At 44.7% G+C, this 20,025-nt stretch overlaps 1 protein-coding gene across 7 annotated transcripts in view; it reads left to right on the forward strand.

The window, feature by feature from the left end:
- Positions 1-20,025, forward strand: part of SEC16B (SEC16 homolog B, endoplasmic reticulum export factor) — a 57,964-nt gene that overhangs the window by 12,675 nt on the left and 25,264 nt on the right. Inside the window, exons 1-10 of one of the 7 annotated variants that reach the window (XM_082703817.1) lie at positions 1,641-1,661; positions 5,485-5,838; positions 7,540-7,652; positions 9,252-9,342; positions 10,084-10,192; positions 11,514-11,658; positions 12,178-12,329; positions 12,695-12,756; positions 14,472-14,607; positions 15,061-15,295. In XM_082703817.1, coding sequence (XP_082559943.1) covers positions 5,543-5,838; positions 7,540-7,652; positions 9,252-9,342; positions 10,084-10,192; positions 11,514-11,658; positions 12,178-12,329; positions 12,695-12,756; positions 14,472-14,607; positions 15,061-15,295 — 1,339 coding nt within the window. In that variant the 5' untranslated portion in view covers positions 1,641-1,661; positions 5,485-5,542. Of the gene's footprint in view, positions 1-1,640; positions 1,662-3,152; positions 3,315-5,484; positions 5,839-7,539; positions 7,653-9,244; positions 9,343-10,083; positions 10,193-11,513; positions 11,659-12,177; positions 12,330-12,694; positions 12,757-14,471; positions 14,608-15,060; positions 15,296-20,025 lie in introns of those variants that run through there. The other 6 variants (XM_082703816.1, XM_082703820.1, XM_082703818.1 and 3 more) reach the window with 6 other exon arrangements.

A 20,025-nucleotide genomic window follows, 5' to 3' on the forward strand; every position in this document is an offset into this window, starting at 1 on the left:
CCTTTTAGCATAATTGTTGCCCATGAGAGCATAATTGTTGCTGACATGATCACAACACATTTGGATCAAGTATTGATTAAAAATAATGTTAGTTGATTTTTTTTCTTTAAAAATAACATGTTTATGGGGCACCTGGGTGACTTGGTGGGTTAAGCCGCTGCCTTAGGCTTGGGTCGTGATCTCAGGGTCCTGGGATCGAGTCCTGCATCAGGCTCTCTGCTCGACGGGGAGCCTGCTTCCCTCTCTCTCTCTCTCTGCCTGCCTCTCCGTCTACTTGTGATTTCTCTCTGTCAAATAAATAAATAAAATCTTAAAAAAAATAAATAAAAATAACATGTTTATTATAGAAGAGTTAGGAAAGATGGATAAGGAAGAAGAGAAAAATCCTCCACCATCCCATGATCCAGACAAATAATCACTGTTAACCTGTTGGAGAAGGCCTCTCAGTCTGTTTTCTAAAATTTTACTTTTAGTAAAGGAATGGGGTCAAGCTTGGGGTGCGTCTCCACCGCTGGGCTGTCTGTCCCTTGCAAGAGTAGGCAGTCACTAAATCGTAGTGCTCACGTATTCCTGGCCAGCCTGACCTGGAGCCAGGTGGGTGTTCACATCTATCAGCACTAGTCCTGTGGGGAGAGAGTAACAACATTACTAGCTGCGATGATACTCTTGTTAGACAGGTGTCCGACCAGGATAGTTGCTCCTATGTGAAGCAAGAATTTTGTCAGTGGCCTGGCATTTGGAAAGGGGAAGAGAGACTGAGAAAGGAAATTCACATCAATTAACCAGAGGCCTGGGCTCCAATTCCAGTGGAGAGTTGGAATGGAGAGCAAGAATTGGGCATGAGGACAGGACACCTAGAGAAGGGGATAATGTGAAGACTGTAGCTATTCTAGCATTTGGAAGACTATGGGATCATGCAAGGGCATTGCCACTAGGATTTGGGGTGACAGGACTAATTTTAGCCCACCTCCTGGTGGGGACGAACTGCTATTGTACTATCTAGCTGTGCAGATTTGGTTAGAAACCAGGAGGAATTGAGCTGCTAGTTTGAAAGATTTAGTAACTGTAGGTATGTGGGGCTAGGAAAGGCAGAGGTTGATAAATTCCAAACCTTTGAAGCGGTGAGATCCCACCATGATCTATTTCATTCCATGACCCATATACTGTTGTCTGCCATATGTCGATATAGAATAATTAAAGCTAATTAAAATTAATTTTGGTTGGTGAGTATTTGAAGAGTTTCATAATAACACTTGAGATGATTAGAGATGCTTTGGGATTCACAAAAGGAACATTTGGAATAATTGGGCTAGATCTTTAAACCAGAGATGTGCAATGGAAGCTAGTAACAGAATGATAATTCTGTCGTTAAAAGAACACTGAATCAGGAAGGAGGACTTCGGGGTCATCCTTAGTATGCTGTTTAACTTTCCCTCTGAAATCAACAACCACCACCTTTCTTTGTAGTATTTGGGAGTTTCTGTGTAAATCCTCCCACCATGATGGATTGCAGGTATCAGTGGTTAACTACTGAATGTTCCTGAATGTTCCTAAGAACATTCTGGAATGTTCTTAATTCAGCTCTTGGAAGCTGGGTGCAATGTAACTTCAGGTTACCACTGCAATCCTGACCGAGCTTCCAGTTAGCTTTGTGGTCTTGGGTAAGTCACTTCACTTCTCAGGAACTTAGTTTTATCATCAACCAAGTGAAGTCACTAGAATAATCTCAAAGTCCCTTTCAGAGTTAACATTCCAGTAATGTTGCGAGCTGGTGCTCAGGACAGGACTAGCGTCGTGTCATTAGCCAAAAGAGTTATATCAGATTTTCAGGAATATTACCGTGATGTACTGGAAACATAATTGGATACATGGGTCTATGTCATAATCAGCCCTCTTTTGATTCCTGGAGCTAATGTGTGTGTCCTTCTCTAGTACCCCTTCTCAGGAGGATTAAAAATGGCAGAACAGCCAATGGCTTACCCGTGGGGGGTTTCTCACCTGTGATCAGAGATGCTATACCCAGCTGCCAGGCTGGCAGTCAGCTGAAGTCAGCCAAAGCTAGGAGTCAGCTGAAGGTCTGAGACAAAATCTTATAGCTTAGGTACATTACCTTCTCTGACCATGAGACCCACCAAGGTGGTTTTCCCCGGACTAGTAGTAACATGAGAGGTTAACTTTCTCCTGCTTCTTGAAGTCAAGGACTCTGTCTTTCATAGTTCTGTGTCTCAAGTCCTGCCACATAATAAGCCCTCAGTAAGTGTTTGTTGAAAGAAAGAGTAAGTGATTTGGGCCTTTTTAGAGCAAATTCTGAATTCTATCTATTTCCCTCCAGCTTTATTGAGATAGTTGAAATATAACATGATGCAAGCTTAAGGTATCTAACACGACGATGTGCTAAATTTTAAAACAGTGATTCAAAATCGGACATAAGCTTCTCTATGTTTGCCTGAAGAAATGCATTTTTAAAATGCAAACAATGATTTTCTTTTTGTAATAGAAAACTTCTCAATGCCTTTAGTTCAATATCAGGCATTCATTTTGCCTTCTACCTGCCGCCACAACCAGAACCCAACAGAAAGAAACAATAATGAGAAAACCCTGAGCCAGACATACCAGGTGATTACTACACACCAGTGAGGGCTCTGCCGCCCTCCTTAAAAGATTTTATTTATTTAAGAGAGAGTGAGAGAGAGGTCATGGGCGGAGGGGCAGAGAGCGAAGCAGACTTCCTGCTGAGCAGTGAGCATGATGCGGGGCTTAATCCCAGGACCCTCAGACCAAGACCTGGGCCAAAGGCAGATGTTTAACCTACTGAGTCACCCAGGGCCCCCATCCCCTTATCCGTCGTCGAGAGAGGAGGAAACAGCCTCAGAGGATGAGCGTTAGAGCCCGCAGCGGCAGAGCCCTGAGTCAACACCCCAGAGGTGGTGCGCTTCTCCTGGCCAGACTGCCTCAGGCTTTCTGCATTTCCTCTCCACGCTGTCTCTGTTCATTGTTTGCTCTGGGACTTGGATGCAAGTGACATGGGCTCAGCTCCAGCCTCCCACAGGGTTCTGAGCAAATGCGCCCGGGCAGCCCTGTCCCCAACCAACCGACCAACCAAGGTAGTGGGGCTGGACTTTACCCTCGTGAATCAACTCTATGCAGGCTGGCGGTTGCAACAGACACCTGACAGGCTGGAGATCTGAAGGCCAGGTGAGTCTTGGTAGATGTGGCACCTGGACTTTGACATTCCCCAAGAGGAGAGAGACACTCTTGGGCCTGGAGAGTGCTGAAGGAAGCGGCACTGGAGGAATGGGGAAGCCATCGAGCAGGTGCGTGGGGACGCTAGCTCCTTTGCTCTCTTTGTCTCGACTGTGCTGTACTATCGGATTAGGAAAGGCAATTTCACCCTTGCTGGGGCCAGGGAGGGTCACTTACAGGAATGCAAAAGTGTGGCTTGTCAATGTAGATTTGAGGTCTCCACTTAGAGAATCGTGGGTGCTTTTCATTTGGGGTCCTTAACGATAACCTGAGGTCTAACCTATGGGAGTTGATATGTCAGCGATTGATATGCAGTGATTTCTGCAATGAGATGGGGTATTGGGCCTCTGCGACCGAAGAAGGGCTATCTAGTGAAAAAATCCGGGGACAAGGCGAAAAAGGCTTCCTTCTTGTTGAGCTTACTTTTGTCCAAGTGGTATTAAATTCCATGGAAAGGCCCATGTACCCTTTCACTGTGTTGGAGAATTTGGCTTTTGCTGGGATTTGCTGGAAAAGGCTTGCATGGCACCTGGCTGGTTTCAAGGGAGGGGGCTGACACAGGAAGGAAGGTATGAGTTTTTCTGAGCTCTAACTGGTCTTGAGGTAGAAGGCACTTCTCTTCTCTATGTTCTGTTCGCAGCTCTTGGCTCATAGCTGTGGACCCTGGTGGGTTCACAGCATTCAAGTCCAGTGAAATCTTGATTTCAACATATACCCTTTGACCTTATGTTCTGATACAATGTTTTTATGTTAGGTTGGGAGTTTCAGGAGTGGGAGCGAGTTAACTGTATTTGATCGGAATCTTTCAGCCTTAAACAGTTCCCACGAGAGAAAAAAACATGGGGTCTGACTGAGCTAATGTATTCTCCTGATGTAGGAGAATCCCCAAGTCACCAGTAAGGGCTAATGCGTGCTTTCTCTTTGAGACAGCTGCAGGCAGGTGCTCCTCTGTGATACAGGGGCAGAGGAACTTGGAGGACAACGTCTTCGGAGCTATTTCTCATCTTGAAAAATAAGTGGGGAAAATTAATTTGATGCTGGAAGACTTCCAGATTTAAAAATTTCCAGCTAGGTGAAGTGGTAAACCTGGCAATTCACAGACCTATACCCCTGGGGCTAATAATACATCATAAGGTAATAAAAAATAAAAAATTTAATAAAAAAAAGTTCCCAGCTGGGAATATGACGGAGACATGGCTGTCTAGTTGGTCTTTAGAACAATCCCAAACTTGACTCTCTTGGAGGAGAGACAACCATGCCCCATTACAAAGCCTTGTTCTTCTAAGTGGTTAAGGATTCAGAAAAGAGGTCTCTTAAGGTCAATTTAAGCAGCTTCTTTTTGTTTGGGAAATGTCTTCATCCATTCGTACTGCCCTAGTTTATCTCTGGTAACACCAACTACTGTTAAAACGAACAATTACCGTGTATCAGGCAGTGTGCTGGGCACTTTGCATAAGTTATCACTGACTCTGACAATATTCCTGCAAAGCTACCCATTCTGTTTCTCAAGGAAATTGAGGGTTGAGAAAATTAACTGGTGAATAAGTGGCAGACTTAGGGTTTAAACTCTGGCTTAGCTCTCAGCTCACCTATTTCTCTGATAGCCGAGGGCTTCCACAGTAATTGTTGAAGGAATCATTGCTGATGGGATAAATGAACAAACATGTATTTAATTGGAATACTTTGCTAGTGTTTTGGAGCTTTATCTCTGCCTGTTCTCTGCCTCCCCTGCCTCCCACATCTATTGTTGCTCCAAAGACACTTTTTAGTTTTTAATGCAACATCAACATAATTGTCTAGCCTGTTATTTATTTATTTATTAAAGATTTAATTTATTTATTTGGCAGACAGAGATCACAAGCAGGCAGAGAGAGAGGAGGAAGCAGATTCCCTGCTGAGCAGAGAGCCCGATGGAGGGCTCGATTCCAGGACCCTGGGATCATGACCTGAGCCGCCAAAAGCAGAGGCTTTAACCCACTGAGCCACCCATGCGCCCCTAGCCTGTTATTTATTTCGTGTATCTGCTTGACCTTTTTTCCAGACATGTCTATGTGTTTTGTTTTAGATAAAAGATTTTGAAAAAAAAAAGAAAGAAACAAAGGAAAAAAAAAAGATTTTGAGGACCATAGGTGCTTTTTTTTTTTTTTTTTTTTTTTTTTTTTGCAAAACCTAATCAGTCATCATGTTTGGATATAAACCTAAATGGTGATTGTTTTGTTTTGTTTTGTTTTTGGTCTGCAGGAAGAAGAAATAACTATACAACTGACTAAAAATACGAGGGAAATTCTGAGGGTCAAGGATGGAGTTTTGGGCTCCCCAGTGGCCACCACAGCCACGGGGGAGGCCCACAGCTCCAGCAAAGGATCCAGACCGAGGGCTTCAGAGAGAGGGAATTCATCGGGCCGTTCCTCACTCTTGGCACAATGGAGAGAGGTACCATCAGCGACAAGACACCCATAGGAGCCCCGCATCACAGCAGGACCCCAGGACAGACCACCAGCAGCCTCGTTATGCATCCAGGCCTGGGGACAAGCCTTGGCCTGTGTCCGGGGCTGACTATTATGAAGGTGGTTATCCCGGCCAGTTGTATTCAAGGTATGGCTCTGGAGCTTGGAATTCACCCAACTCTTAAGTGCTTCTGAATAGATTGTTCCTTTCCTTCTTCCTTTTCCTTTTATTCCTGCTCTTTTTCTTCTAGTTCCTTCTCTACCCGATTACACGGACTTCCCTAAACATGTTCCTCTCCCAACCTGGAGTTCTGTGACTGTAAACAGTATTTCCCTCCTTGTTGTCCCCTCATGGGGCTTCGTAAAGAGGCGATGGCAGTGTGACTGGGGGCTGGGGCCAGGGCAGGGGTAGAAAGAACGGCGGATTCAAGGCACAAGATGACTCCCTCTTGCTCTGGGATTGCAAAAGGTAATATTAGTAGATTTCGGAAAAGTCTGTCCTAGAAATTCCTATAAAAAGTTCTTAGCGTTGTGAGCGTTGACACCACCAGCACCAAGAAGAGACACAGTTCCTACAACAGAATTTAGGGTGTGATAGACCCCTGGAACAAATATGTGTTGGATGAATACATGGGAACGTTTTAGAAAATGAAATCAACCTCAGAGAAAGCGGGTCTAAGGCTGCAGCCTCCAAGTTCAGAACAAAGAAATCTCAGTGAAGTAATTATAGGAGAATCTGTTCCTGAATTTTTTTTTTAAAGATTTTATTTATTTATTTGACAGATAGAGGCAGGCAGAGAGAGAGGAGGAAGCATGCTCCCGCTGAACAGAGAGCCCGACTCGGGGCTTGATCCCAGGACCCTGAGATCATGACCTGAGCTGAAGGCAGAGGCTCAACCCACTGTGCCACCCAGGTGCCCCCTGTTCCTGAATTCTAATTGATAGCAGAGGATTTAATATTTTATGGAATATTAGAAGCCATCTATGTTTCACTTCGGCTTTTCCAAGTGAGGCGATATTCACCTGCCTACAGATTTAAGGTTGAAATTGTGACAGTTACTATAAAGCATTTGCTCCTGTGAAATACTAAAGAATTATTGCTTGGTAAAGAGACTAGAAACACAGCATTCCTTTCCCCAATCTTCTTGTACTGAATTCTCAAAGGAAGGGATGTTAAGGGCAGAGGCAATAAAGGCGATCAGATTTAAGACAGTCCAACATGACTTCTTCATCTCATTTCCATCTGTACGTAACGTGCATGGGAATTACAGTGGCATATTGGACACCTACACAGTCATCTGAGGAAGGGGTATTCTAAGATAATATCATGACAGGGTAGGGACGCCTGGGTGGCTCAGTTGGTTGAACATCTGACTCCTGATTTTGGCTCAAGTCATGATCTTGCAGCTGTGAGATCAAGCCCTGCATTGGGTTCCATGCTCAGTGTAGAGTCTGCTTGTCCGTCTCCCTCTGCTCTTCCCCCTACTTGCTCACTCTATCTCTCAAACAAACAAACAAATAAAATCTTTAAAAAAATCAGGGCAGGGTTTTCTAACATAACATCGTCACTTCGTTGGGTGTATTTGAGGAGAAGGAGGAGTCATGGGGAAGGAAAATGAGACGTTTGGCTATGGTTTTGCTATAAAAAGCCCAGCCTCGTTCTGAAACAAAGGCCCTACTCCTGCTCTGATTCTGGATCTTCTGTTTATAGGCTCTAGAATTAACTTGGTTTTAAAGCAGTTCTAGACTGAGGTCACAGTTCTGTCCTGTGAAGTTGTCAAGTCCTCCGCCGGTTTCTCTCTTTACCACACTCACCCTTGACCAGCTGGCCTTCTTTGTGGTGTTTTAGGCCAGGCATCGAGGATCCGTATCGGAGCTATCATTCTCCAGCCCTAAGGGAAGAATATGCTTATGGAAATTATTACTATCATGGACACCCGCAGCAGCTGCTGGAAGAAAGAGGTATGCAGTAATCTTCAAGGGGCCCACAGGGCGACACAGCTGATCTGGTAGACGGGGCCTGCTCAGAGCCCACCTTGGCCAGCTGAAGTGGAATCCCTGTCCTCACTCACTTCTTTCTTGGTTGCAGAGGCCACAGCAGGTCACAGCAAAGACATTCCTGCTGGATGTCTTGAGGAGAAGAGACAGAAAGGAGTCATTTTTCTTTGTACGTGGTGGTGATAGTACTGGACCTACCATCACGTTAATGGGATTATAGCCAGTTTCCACTTCATCCACATTTTTTCTTCTACTCCTTATAGCCAAGTTTATAGTCTCTAACCAAGTAACAGTGAAGTCAATTCTCTCGTCTTTTTAATTTAAATTCAATTAACCAATATAGTACATCACTAGATTCAGAGGTAGTGCTCAGTAATTCATCAGCTGCATATAACACCCAGTGCCCGTGACATCATGTGCCCTCCTTAATGCCCATCACCCAGTTATCTCATCTCCCCTCGTACCTCCCCTTCCAAAAGCCTCAGTTTTTTCCCCAGAGTCAAGAGCCTCTCAGGGTTTGTCTCCCTCTCTGATTTTATCACATTCAGTTTTCCCTCCTTTCCCCTATGGTCCTCTGCTCTATTTCTTATGTTCCACATATGAGCAAAACCATATGATGATTGTCTTTCTCTGCTTGACTTATTTCACTGAACATAATCCCCTCCAGTCCCAGCCACGTCAATGTAAATGGTGGGTATCCATCCTTTCTGATGGCTAATATTCTATTGTATACATGAACCACATCTTCTTTATCTATTCATCTGTTGAAGGACATCTCAGCTTCCTCCACAGTGTGGCTGTGGTGGACACTGCTACTGTGAACACTGGGGTGCAGGTGCCCCTTTGTTTCACGACATCTGTAACTTTGGGGTAAATACCCAGCAGTGTAATTGCTGGGTCAGACAGTAGCTCTATTTTTAACTAGGGAAATCAGGTTTTTTTTTTTGTTTTTTTTTTTTCTAATTTGATAGGGATCACAAGTAGGCAGGAAGGAAGGCAGAGTGAGAGGGAGACGCATGCTCCCCGCTGAGCAGAGAGCCCGATGTGGGGCTCGATCCCAGGACCTTGAGATCATGACCTGAGCCGAAGGCAGAGAGGCTTAACCCACTGAGACATCCAGGTCCTCCGGGAAATCAGTTCTTAACAATGAAGTTGTCCAGTGTGCGGTTGGGCTGTGATGAGTCCCATCGTCACCGACCTTGAGGGTGGCCAATGTGCACCAACAGGAATTTATTCCCGTCACTGATAGTAAGGTTTTAGGGATGTGCTCTTGGCAGTTTCTGACCTGCCAGCCCAGGGAAACCTGTTTGCACACAGAATGCGCATCCACACGGTCCCTGTGCTCTGACAGTTGTATGGAGCCCAGCTCATCGATTCAGGGCGGACTGAGGGGCGTGCCGTTGTGCTTCATCGTCAGCTCTCACTTCCCAATTGTATCCAATTTGGCGAATACATTTTCATAGCCGCGGTGCTCCAATAACGGAGCTCCACGGCTTGCGGTCTCCCTGAACTTTTAGGAGCAGGAAGTGACCTGTCTTCATTTTGTTTTCTCTGAGGGTGCAGTGCCAAGGCAAGAGAGTCCTTATATCTGGCAGGAAGACCACCGAGATCAGAAGTACCTGACTGAGCAGCATCATGACAGCCGGAATAGTCTGTAAGTATGAAAGGAAAGGCCAGCTCAGCCCGGTGCGGCCGAACTCAGGCTTGGTTAGGCGGGTCTTACGGCCTCCGGTGCTGGTCTCCATCTCCAGAACCCTGTCTGCTTCTGTCCCGACCACTGGGATGTGGAGCAGCCCAGGCCAGCTTTCAGTGGAGCCTTGACTTTGACGGACAGCATCCAAACTTGGGGTCATCTGAGCCCTGGTGAGGTTACTTGAGGTTCACCCTACAGGAGGGCCTTAATTCTATGTTGGCCTCAGAGCAGAGGAGGTCTTGTGGAAGTTTCCAGAATTGGGTTGAGGCTGAGGCTGGGGCATTTCTCTTCTGTGCACTCCAGTGCCCCAAGGATGGGATGTCCCCTGGGCTCTGGTGAGCAGAAAGGAGCCTTTTGCACAAGCACCTGCCTGGATGCCAGGAGGCCTGGTCCCTTTACCTCACCAACCTAGCAGCTCTGATTTAAGTCAGTCCTGGATGTCTGGCTATAGGGACCAACCCTCCTCCGTGGGGGTTGGGGTGGCTTCTAGTAGCTGCACTGTGGAACCCAGGAGCTCCTGTTTTTCTCATATTAGTAGATGGGGGGGGCAGGGAGTAAAGGGAGCAACACTTTTTTCCCTGTGGCACTCAGGCCAGCCTGACGCTGCCCACGCTTCATAGCCCAGCAGCGTCCGTGGAGAGCAGCTCAGTTTTGCTGGCTAACCCAGGACCCCCCTTACCTGCTGCTGTCATTTTGCTGCAGATCCAAGGGTCAGAACACTTATAAAGACAGCGCTGCTTCTAACACTGGACAGGAGTGGCCTGGGGACCTAGTTCCGGAGAGTCTGCTACCTGGAACCCAGAAGGATAAGGTAGTCTGAAGTGACTTGGGGGCTGTGGGCTGATGCAGTCACAACCGACACTGCGGCAGTGGCAGGGCGGGGCCCTTGGGATGGGATGTCTAGCAGCCAGCCCTCCGAGGGGTCCCACTCTCCCCTCTCTGCAGAGCCTCCCCTCAGACCTCTACCTTCTCCCACCTCCCTGTTTCAATCTTAAGGGTCTGGGCCCTGATCTGGCCCTTTTGCATTTTTCTCAAATTGATTGGATCAGGAAGCGTCACCCAAGTCGCTCCAAGTTGTGGGGCATGAGGAGAGGCTGTCACCAGTAACCCCAGGGGACAGGCATTTTGGTTTACCCAGGAAGTGGGACATTGCTAGAATCTTTTAATTCTAAGATACTGCAGAGACAGGATCTTGATTTTTGACAGTCATATTAATTTTGTTTTCATGATGCAATCTGTCTGCTTTTTTTTTTTTTTTTAAGATTTTATGTATTTATTTGAAATAGAGAAGAGAGAGCACAAACAGGGGTAGGGGCAGAGGCAGAGGGAGAATATCTGGGATTGTGACCTGCACCAAAGGCAGATGCTTAACTGACTGAGCCACCCAAGAGCCCTGAGAGCTGTCTGTGTTTCGAGAACATTTTCATCTGTATACCTAACAATAGGGCAGGGCACACACCATGCAGTATATGCCTATAAGAACGGCACACACATGTAAGCACAACCTTTTACAGTGAGCAAAGAGCTTTCCTATCTATTGTTTATCCTCCCAGGATAAAATTCCATGAATTTCTTGTACACCTGTATCCCCAGAGAAAGCACAGAACCTAGAGCATAGTAGGTACTCATTCAACAGTTGGTGAATGAATGCATGAAGAAGTACTGGAACTCTACCTACACAGGGCAGATGTGATTATATTACAGATGAGGGTGCTGAGCTCAGACAGCCCATGTCCTTCATCCAAGGTCACAGCTGGTGTTGACAAAGCTGGGGTTTGAAGATCTGTTTATTTTACTTTTAAGCCATGTCTACACCCACTGTGAGGATCACAACCTTAAGATCGAGAGTTGCATGATCTACTGACTGAGCCAGCCAGGAGCGCTGACAAAGCTGGGATTTGAATTCAGGTCCCCTGGCCTCAAGGTCTACACTCTTTCCACGAGGCCATCATTCATTTTTTTCACAAACACCTTCAATTAAATGAGCACTTCTTTTCCTTGCGACACATCCACATTGGAGGTATTCCTTTGAAAGTTTCGATTTTGTTGCTTTGGAGGAACACACAGGAGGGCCATCTATCTGAAAGTGCTGCTCATTCTTCCCATGTGTTTTGATTATCTGTAACTTCCAGCCACTCCTGGCTGACGAGTCCAACCTTCTGCAGCAGTATGAGTCCGGGCTCAGCTCCAGCGCCTACGAGCTCAGCCAGTACATGGGTGATGCCCCAGAGCTGTACGAGCCCAGAGCGCCGGCACCTTGGAGTCCAGATCAGGCCGGTGAGTACTGAACCATCGAAGGAGCTGGTGAAGTCTGGGGAGAAGAGGGCTGGGTGGCAACCTCGGGGGAAGTCACCCTCCCTCCGTCCTTCCGAGAGTGGCTCCCTACCTCATCTACACTTAGCGGTCTCCTGGGCAGACAGGCCATTCCGGCTCCATTTCTCACCTCTTCTCTTGTACTGGAGGTTGCATCAGAGTGGATTCTTGGAAGGGAACACTGCTCCTAGCAGGGTCAGGCGGGGAGAGGCAGCACTGGAGATACCAGCCTCTTGCCATGATGGGGTGCCTGGGCCCCATGCTTTCCCAGGTGGACCAAACCAATGGATCTCCACCTTGAATTCTGACATATTCTGAGAGGTTTAATTCTGACTTGGAGCACACTCCTTCTAATGACGCCACCTGCCCAGAGTCTTATCTTGGCCCAGGTGGGATCTAGATTGAAACACAGCCGCCGTGTCCTGCAGTCAGGACAAGCAGTCGCAGCAATGCTAACAGGGTGTGCCTGTGTCTGTTGGGCAGAGGCTGTCTCGGCGCCTGGTCCCAAGGATCCCATGAAGTTCTACATCCCCCATGTGCCTGTGAGTTTTGGGCCAGGAGGCCAGCTGGTGTGTGTGGGTCCCAGTTCTCCCAGAGATGGACAAACGGCCCTTGTAGAACTGCACAGCATGGAGGTGAGAGACATTCTGTGTCCCAGGAAGCTGGCAAGCTGCCTACTGGCTTCCTTTGCCTGAGCCTGGGCATCTCAGGGAATGGGGAGCTTTTGGGGGAACGGGGCCATGTACTGGTGAATGGGGGAGTGTCTTGGGAAGGAAAGGGTGGGGATCTTCTTTCAGAGAAGTGATGCTAGATTACGTTTTTCCTGAAATGGTGTTGGCTCCCTTTTAGCAACTGGAGGACTCCCTTTTGTCCTCCTGTGTCCTCCACAAGGCTCTAAGCCACATCATAGGACCATAACCATGGGTTCTGTTATTGGATTTGGTGACAGGGGCTTTGGGTGGACGTAGTCTCAAACGCTAAATCTGATTTTTCGATCCAGGTTATTCTTAATTACTCTGAGGAACAAGAAGAGCTGAGGACTTTCTCAGGACCTCTGATCAGGTAAATATCTTAAAAGCTGCCAGGGGAGGGCTTTGAACCTACAAAATCTGCCTGCCCAGCTCAGCATTTAGGGGATTTGTTCTTGGCTTCCTTGAAAGAAAATGTCTGTCCCCCATGGAGTAGAATACTCTGTGCCACAAGATAGAAATGAATGTAGCCTGAGCCATTTTGACAAGCAATTTGATAGTTGAAGGGCAGAGAGAAGAATTAGGATTAAAAATCTGAAAACAGTTCTGTTTTGGAGGAGCTATATGGTAGGAGGTTTTACCATTCTGAGTCCTTAATAGGTACTGGTAGAAAAGTGGAGCACAGCCTGGGAAATCCTAGTGGTTCAGAGTGGGAAAAAAATTCTTGCCTTTTCTGGAGGGAGAAATAGCCTGGTGCCGGTTGAGTTTCTGGACAGCGTGCAAGTCTGCCCTCTGCAGGATTGAGCTAGAACTGCTTCTGAGTTCCTACTCCTGTTTCTGGTCAATATTTAGGACACTCTGCTGTGAAGAGAGTCCTGGCAGGAGTCTGAGGACACCGCTCCTGGGTCCCTGAATCTTACTAACTAGAGGTCCCATGGCAGACACGTCAGTTAGTCCTCTCTGAGTTTTAGTTTGCTGTTTGGGAAATGACGGAACACCGCTGTGTCAGCTTTAAGTGTAAGGAAGTCCTGTCTATGTCATCACTACCATATAAACTTATTCTTAACCTGAAGCTTCTGCTGCCAAGAAAAGCCCATACTTTTTTTTTTTTTTTTCAAGAGTTTGCTTATTCACTTGAGAGAGCGAGGGGGGGGGGAGCACAAGCCAGGCTGGGGTTCTGGCGAGAGGCAGAGGGAGAAGCAGACTCCCCACTGAGCAGGGAGCCCAAAGCAGGGCTTGAGCCCAGGACCTTGAGATCATGACCTAAGACGAAGGCTGGCGCTTAACCCGTTGAGCTTTCTTGGGTGCCCCAAGCGCATAGTATTTTGACAGGTCCTTCAAGTAAAAGTGAGCGTTGAGTCTACTTCTTGAGCACAGGTTGTGGGGTAGAGCACTGCGCTGGTTGTGGGAGCCTAGGGGGCTGGTCCCAATGTGATTGATTTTTTTTTTTTTTTAAAGGTTTTATTTATTTATTTGACAGAGAGAAATCACAAGTAGATGGAGAGGCAGGCAGAGAGAGAGAGAGGGAAGCAGGCTCCCCGCTGAGCAGAGAGCCCGATGCGGGACTCGATCCCAGGACCCTGAGATCATGACCTGAGCCGAAGGCAGCGGCTTAACCCACCGAGCCACCCAGGCGTCCCCCAATGTGATTGATTTTATTGAATGACCTTGACCAAATAATATTGTCCATTTATTGATTACTTAGTATACGATAAAAAATTTGCTAATTCCTTTTGTATGGAAGTAGTTTTTTTTTCTCATTATCCCTATTTTCAGGGAAAAGGCAGAGTTTCAGACAGGATAAGAACCTTGTATAAGCTGAGAAGTGGAAGGCTGGATTTAAATGCAGGGTTGTCTGACTCCAAAGTGTGCTCTCTTGCCTGCTGTCCCATGCTGTCCCTGGGCCTCAGTTTGTTCATCTGTGAAATGGAGAGAATCTCTGTGGAGCGGCCCCCCAACCCTGGGTTATGAGGCTTCTCTCTCAGTGCCCCCGCTCTGCTGGCATCCTCGCAATGCAGCGGGAAGCTTGTGGTCCTGGGTGGAGACAGAGTCTGCCTCTCACTCTTTTCTCCCTGAATCTCTCCATAGGGAAGATGTACACAAGGTAGACATCATGACATTTTGCCAGCAGAAAGCAGCTCAGAGCCTAAAATCCGAGACACAGAGGAGCAGAGACTCGGCTCTACTGTGGCAATTGTTGGTTCTCCTTTGCCGGCAGAACGGGGTAAAGTCTGATCGCCCTGAGCGGTGGGCAGGTGCGGGCTGGATTACAGTGGAAATCTCTCTGGGATAGAGATGACTTTTCGCATGATTGTGAAACATAATATTAAAGAAGCGACGAATGGGGCTAAGGGAAAAAATTGCTCAGATGTCCGCCCCGTTGGCTAACGATAATCTTTTCCCTGCCCTCCTCCATGGGCCTGGGGTCATCATACAGTTCTTGGGTTATACCTGTAAGAGTGTGCATAGTTCTGGTAGGGTCTGTGGCTCCCGCCAGGCAGAAAATACCTGAGAGTGTATGAGAGTGAAGCTGAAGTTTGAAATACAACCATCCAAGAAAGGAGAGTCTCGTGTTTGCTTGGACACCTCCTCATGGAGAAGGCAGGGGCTCTGGTGCTGGGGCTGCAAACATGAGGACAATAGGATTCTCCCTCAGGATGACCCTCTTACCTTGCAGTCCATGGTGGGGTCCGACATTGCGGAGCTGCTGATGCAAGACTGCAAGAAGCTGGAGAAGTACAAGAGGCAGCCGCCGGTGGCCAATCTCATCAGCCTGACCGATGAGGACTGGCCGGTGCTGAGCTCAGGGACCCCAAACCTGCTCACCGGGGAGATTCCCCCCAGCGTGGAGACACCTGCACAGATCGTAGAGAAATTCACTAAACTGCTCTACTATGGAAGGAAGAAGGCAAGTGTGCTGCACCCTCCATGCTGCACCCACTCCCAGTTATATGAGGGATAGATACTCTTTTATAGCACTTAAGACATTCAGAAGGCACAGAGAAAAAACTGTATAGTCTTATCACTAAGAGAAAGCACCTGTTGGGACACCTGGGGGCTCAGTTGGTTAAGCATCTGACTTCAGCTCAGGTCATGATCCCAGGGTCCTGGGATTGAGCCCCGAGTCGAGTCCCTCATTGGGCTCCACGCTCACTAGAGAGTCTGCTTGTCCTTCTGTCCCTCCTCCCACTCCTGCTCTCCCTGTCTCTCAAATAAATAAATAATTTTTTTAAAAAGATTTTATTTATTTATTTGACAGAGAGAGAAAGCACACAAGCAGGGGGAGCAGCAGAGGGAGAAAGAGAAGCAGCCTCTCCGCTTTAAAAAAAAAAAAAAGATAACATCTGTTAACATCTTGATATATTTACTTCTAGCATTTTTCTATGCATGCATAGGAAAAATAAAATTAAATTACATATACAATTTTTTCACATAAGATTATATGGTGTAATACTCCCATGGCATTTTTATGGTATAATACTCCCATGGTACATTTTTAAAATGTACCATTTAAAAAATGGACCCTGTTCCACTATATGAATATATAATGTTTTATTTATCTAATTCACTGTTTGAATATATAAGCTACCTACAGTGCTGTCGCCTATTATAAATTACACAATTTGAATGTCTTGTTATATAAATCTTTGGCTCATCTTCTTACTTTTTCAAGGATAAATTCCTAGAATGGAATTATGGGTTACAGTATGTGCGCTTCTGTATTTATTTATTTATTTACTGCACTTTTAGAAGGTTCTTCACATCTACCCTAAATTAGTTTCCAGAAAGTTTGTTTACAAATGATGTCCCCACTAGCTATATCTACTGTGTACCTACCAATATTGAGTACTTTATTTATTTATTCATTCATTTATTTGTTTTAAAGATTTTGTTTATTTATTTGATACAGAGAGAGAGAGCACCAGCAGGGAGAACAGCAGAGGGAGACAGAGAAGGAGGCTTCCTGCCGAGTAGGGAGCCTGATGTGGGACTCGATCCCAGGACACTGGGATCATGACCCAAGCCAAAGGCAGAGGTTTAACCATCTGAGCCAGTCAGGTGCCCGCCAATAATGAATACTTTAATTCAACAGATGAAATGATGTTTTGATATGTAAATTAGACAATTTTAATCTTTGTATTATTTATTTAAAAATTTTTAACCAAAGTATTTGACAAAATTGTAGGATATTTAAAGTGTATGTGATGGTTTGATATACAAATATCACAAGTACATTGTGAAAGGATCCTTTCCATGAGTTAATTAATAATATTCGTCACCACATATTTACCTATTTTTTAATTTACTTTCCTATTTTTTTGCCTCATTTAATTTTGAAATTGAACTCACATTTTACAAAAATCTTTTTTAAAAAAGATTTATTTATTGGTCAGAGAAAGAAAGAGACAGACAGTGAGAGAGGGAACATAAGCAGCGGGAGTGGGAGAGGGACAAGCAGGCTTCCTGCTGAACAAGGAGTCTTAATCCCAGGACCCTGGGATCAGACACTTAACCGACTGAGCCACCTGTCCCTCACATTTTACAAAAGTGTTAAAGGAAATGTAAATAATGGAATGTATGATTGAAATCAACTTGAACCAATAGGATTCAAAACTCAAGGATAACAGGGGATATAGTGGAGAAAATAATCCTCCCATCCTCTTGGCCGCAGAAATGCTGTCTTGAAATATCCAAAGGTATTTTTTGCATATATAATTATTTTCTCCATTTTTAATAGCTTACTGTTTACCATTTCTTCTTCTTCTTCTTCTTCTTCTTCTTCTTCTTCTTCTTCTTCTTCTTTTTTTAAGATTTTAAGTAATCTCTACACCCAACATGGGGTTCAAATTCACAACCCCAAGTTCAAGAATTGAAAGCTCTACAGCCAGGCACCCTCTAACTACCATTTCTTCACCCTTTTTCCATTCAACAAAATATCTTGGTAAACACTCTATATTGGGATTGGCAATAATGTTCTATAAAAGGACAGTGTGTGTGTGTGTGTGTGTGTGTGTGTGTATAAAATTTTATTGATTTAAATAATCTCTACACCCAATGTGGTGCTCGAACTCATGATCCTGAGTTCAAGAGTCAGATCATCTTTGAACTGAGCCAGCCAGGTGCCCCAGACAATAAATGTATGAGATTTTCCAGACCAGTTGCTCCTGCTCAATTCTGCTATTGTCAAGTAAAAGCAGCCACAGACAATATGTAAATGAATGAGTGTGGCCGTGTTTTATGTATGGACATAGAAATTGGAATTATATATAATTTTCACGTGTAATGAAGTATTACTCGTTTTTTAATTTTTTCCTCAATCATTTAAAAATGTGAAAAGTTATCCCTAGTTTGTGGGCTATACCAAAATAGACAGTGGGCTGAATTTGGCCTCCATGCCACATTATCCTGACTCCTGCTCCTTTTAACCTACAAATACCATCTTCATTATTTTTTATGGCTGCATATATTTCTAAAGATAAATTATAATTAATTTAACTAAACCCTGATAGATTGACATGTAGGTGATTTAACAGTCTTTTGCTGTTACAAATAATGCTGCAGTAACAACGAAAGTCATTTTGCCATGTGGGAGGATATATATATGATTTCTAGAATAGTTCCCGAAAATGGAAGTGTTGAGTCAAAGGGTATATGGCTTGAAATTTTGAGAAATAGTGACAAATTGCCTTTTTAGAGGTTGTCCCAATTAACAGCAATACGTAAGTGCCCGTTTCTCCACTCTCACCAACTCAGTGTGTTTCTAAGCTTTTAATATCTACCAATCTGAGAGGTGAAAAATGTATATTAAGTCAGTGTAGTTATTTTCATTTCTCTTATCATAAGTGAAGTCTAATATCTTTAAGTCTGTGAATTTTTTGTCATGGAATTTCTGCATTTTTTTTTTAAAGATTTTATTTATTTATTTGAGGGAGAATGAGTGAGAGAGAGCATGAGAGAGGAGACGGTCAGAGGGAGAAGCAGACTCCCCGTGGAGCTGGGAGCCTGATGCGGGACTCGATCCTGGAAGTCCAGGATCATGACCTGAGCCGAAGGCAGTCGTCCAGCCAACTGAGCCACCCGGGCGCCTGAATTTCTGCATTTTTCTGATGGATTTTTTATTTCCATTTATTGATTTGTAGGAGCTCTTTATTTTTTTAGGACTTTCTGTACACAATTACTTTTTTGGGGTGATATTTCGAAAGGCTTTCCTACTTCAAAATTAAGTTATGAAAATAAAGTTCAAGTACTTTTGTGACTTTACCTTTACATTTGAATTTTTAATCTCTGTTTATTTGTGTATGAGGCTATATTTTATTTATTTTTAAAAGATTTTATTATTTATTTGAGAGAGAGCACAAGTGGGAGAAGGGGCAGAGAGAGAGGAAGAGGGACAAGCAGACTCCCCACTGAGGGAAGAGTCAGATGTGGGGCTTGATCCCAGAACCTTGAGATCATGGCTTGAGTTGAACTCAGGCACTTAACCCACTGAACCATCCAGGTGCCCCAAAGATGTTAAGTGAGCACAAGGCATGATACTCAGTGAAAATCAGTGGGATCATATACCTGCCATCCCCTGTTCATTATATAGTAGGGACCTGCAATTTCACCAGGGATATATTTATTGAGTAAATATTTATTAAGCAGTCACTACTTCTAAGGCATTGAAACCAGTGGGGGATACAGAGATAGATCTGTAATAATCTCTTTCCTTAAGAAAGATTCAGTAATGACTGTAATAATAACAATAACAAAAGTGAATATTTTAAAAATGTTTTCTATGTACCAACACTTATTTAACATGTTACATGAATTGCCTCATTTATCTTCATAGAAACCCTGTAGGTTAGGTTCTATTCTTGTTTTATGTACTTGCAAATGAGAAAAGTTACTGAGTCATAGAGCCAGTGTTTAGATCTAGACAGCCTGATGTCTGACCTTGGACTTCTAACCATCCACCACACCACCTGTCACACCTGGACCCAAAGGTGAGCAGGGGATAGGAGGATTATTTGGGAGTTCAGAATGGCTCATGAGGAGCTAGAGTCCCAGATATCTTTTATATCTTTATGAATATTTGACTGGTGTCTCCTCTCTGACACTGTGTGAGATTAATATCCTCAGTATAATTTCTCAATTTCTTCATTTACTCTTTGATGCAAGTTTTTGAGCAAAGTAGTGATTCCCAACCAATTGCTAGTAATTCCCTTTAAAAAATACTGTTGTGAAATAGTTAAACATATGAAAAGAGTAACTCAAGGTCATTTTTCCCTGTCGTAGATGTGAGACTGAATTTCCCAATGGTGGTGGTTTAAATTTGCGCTCTCTCTTCAAAGGAGATAGTGTGGGAGATGTTGGGATTTGCACCTGGAGCTCGAGTTACCTCATTAGTGACTTCCTGTCCAAAAATCACATTATTTTTGAGTACTAAGGAAATGATTAATACCAGTCAAAACCTCAAGTAGAAATTAAGCTCTTACTAAATAATTCTGAAAATTGAATGAAAAGATGTGTGTGAGCGTGTCTTTGTGTGTGTTAAAATTTACAGCTTCTAACCGATCTCCCCAGGTTATTTGTGTCATTCATTCGGCATACGGAGTTGATGGTTAACAAACAGTTGGTAGGTAACAAGCAATTAGTTATA

The sequence above is a fragment of the Mustela nivalis genome, assembly GCF_964662115.1.
Source record: "Mustela nivalis genome assembly, chromosome: 16".
Lineage (NCBI taxonomy): Eukaryota > Metazoa > Chordata > Mammalia > Carnivora > Mustelidae > Mustela > Mustela nivalis.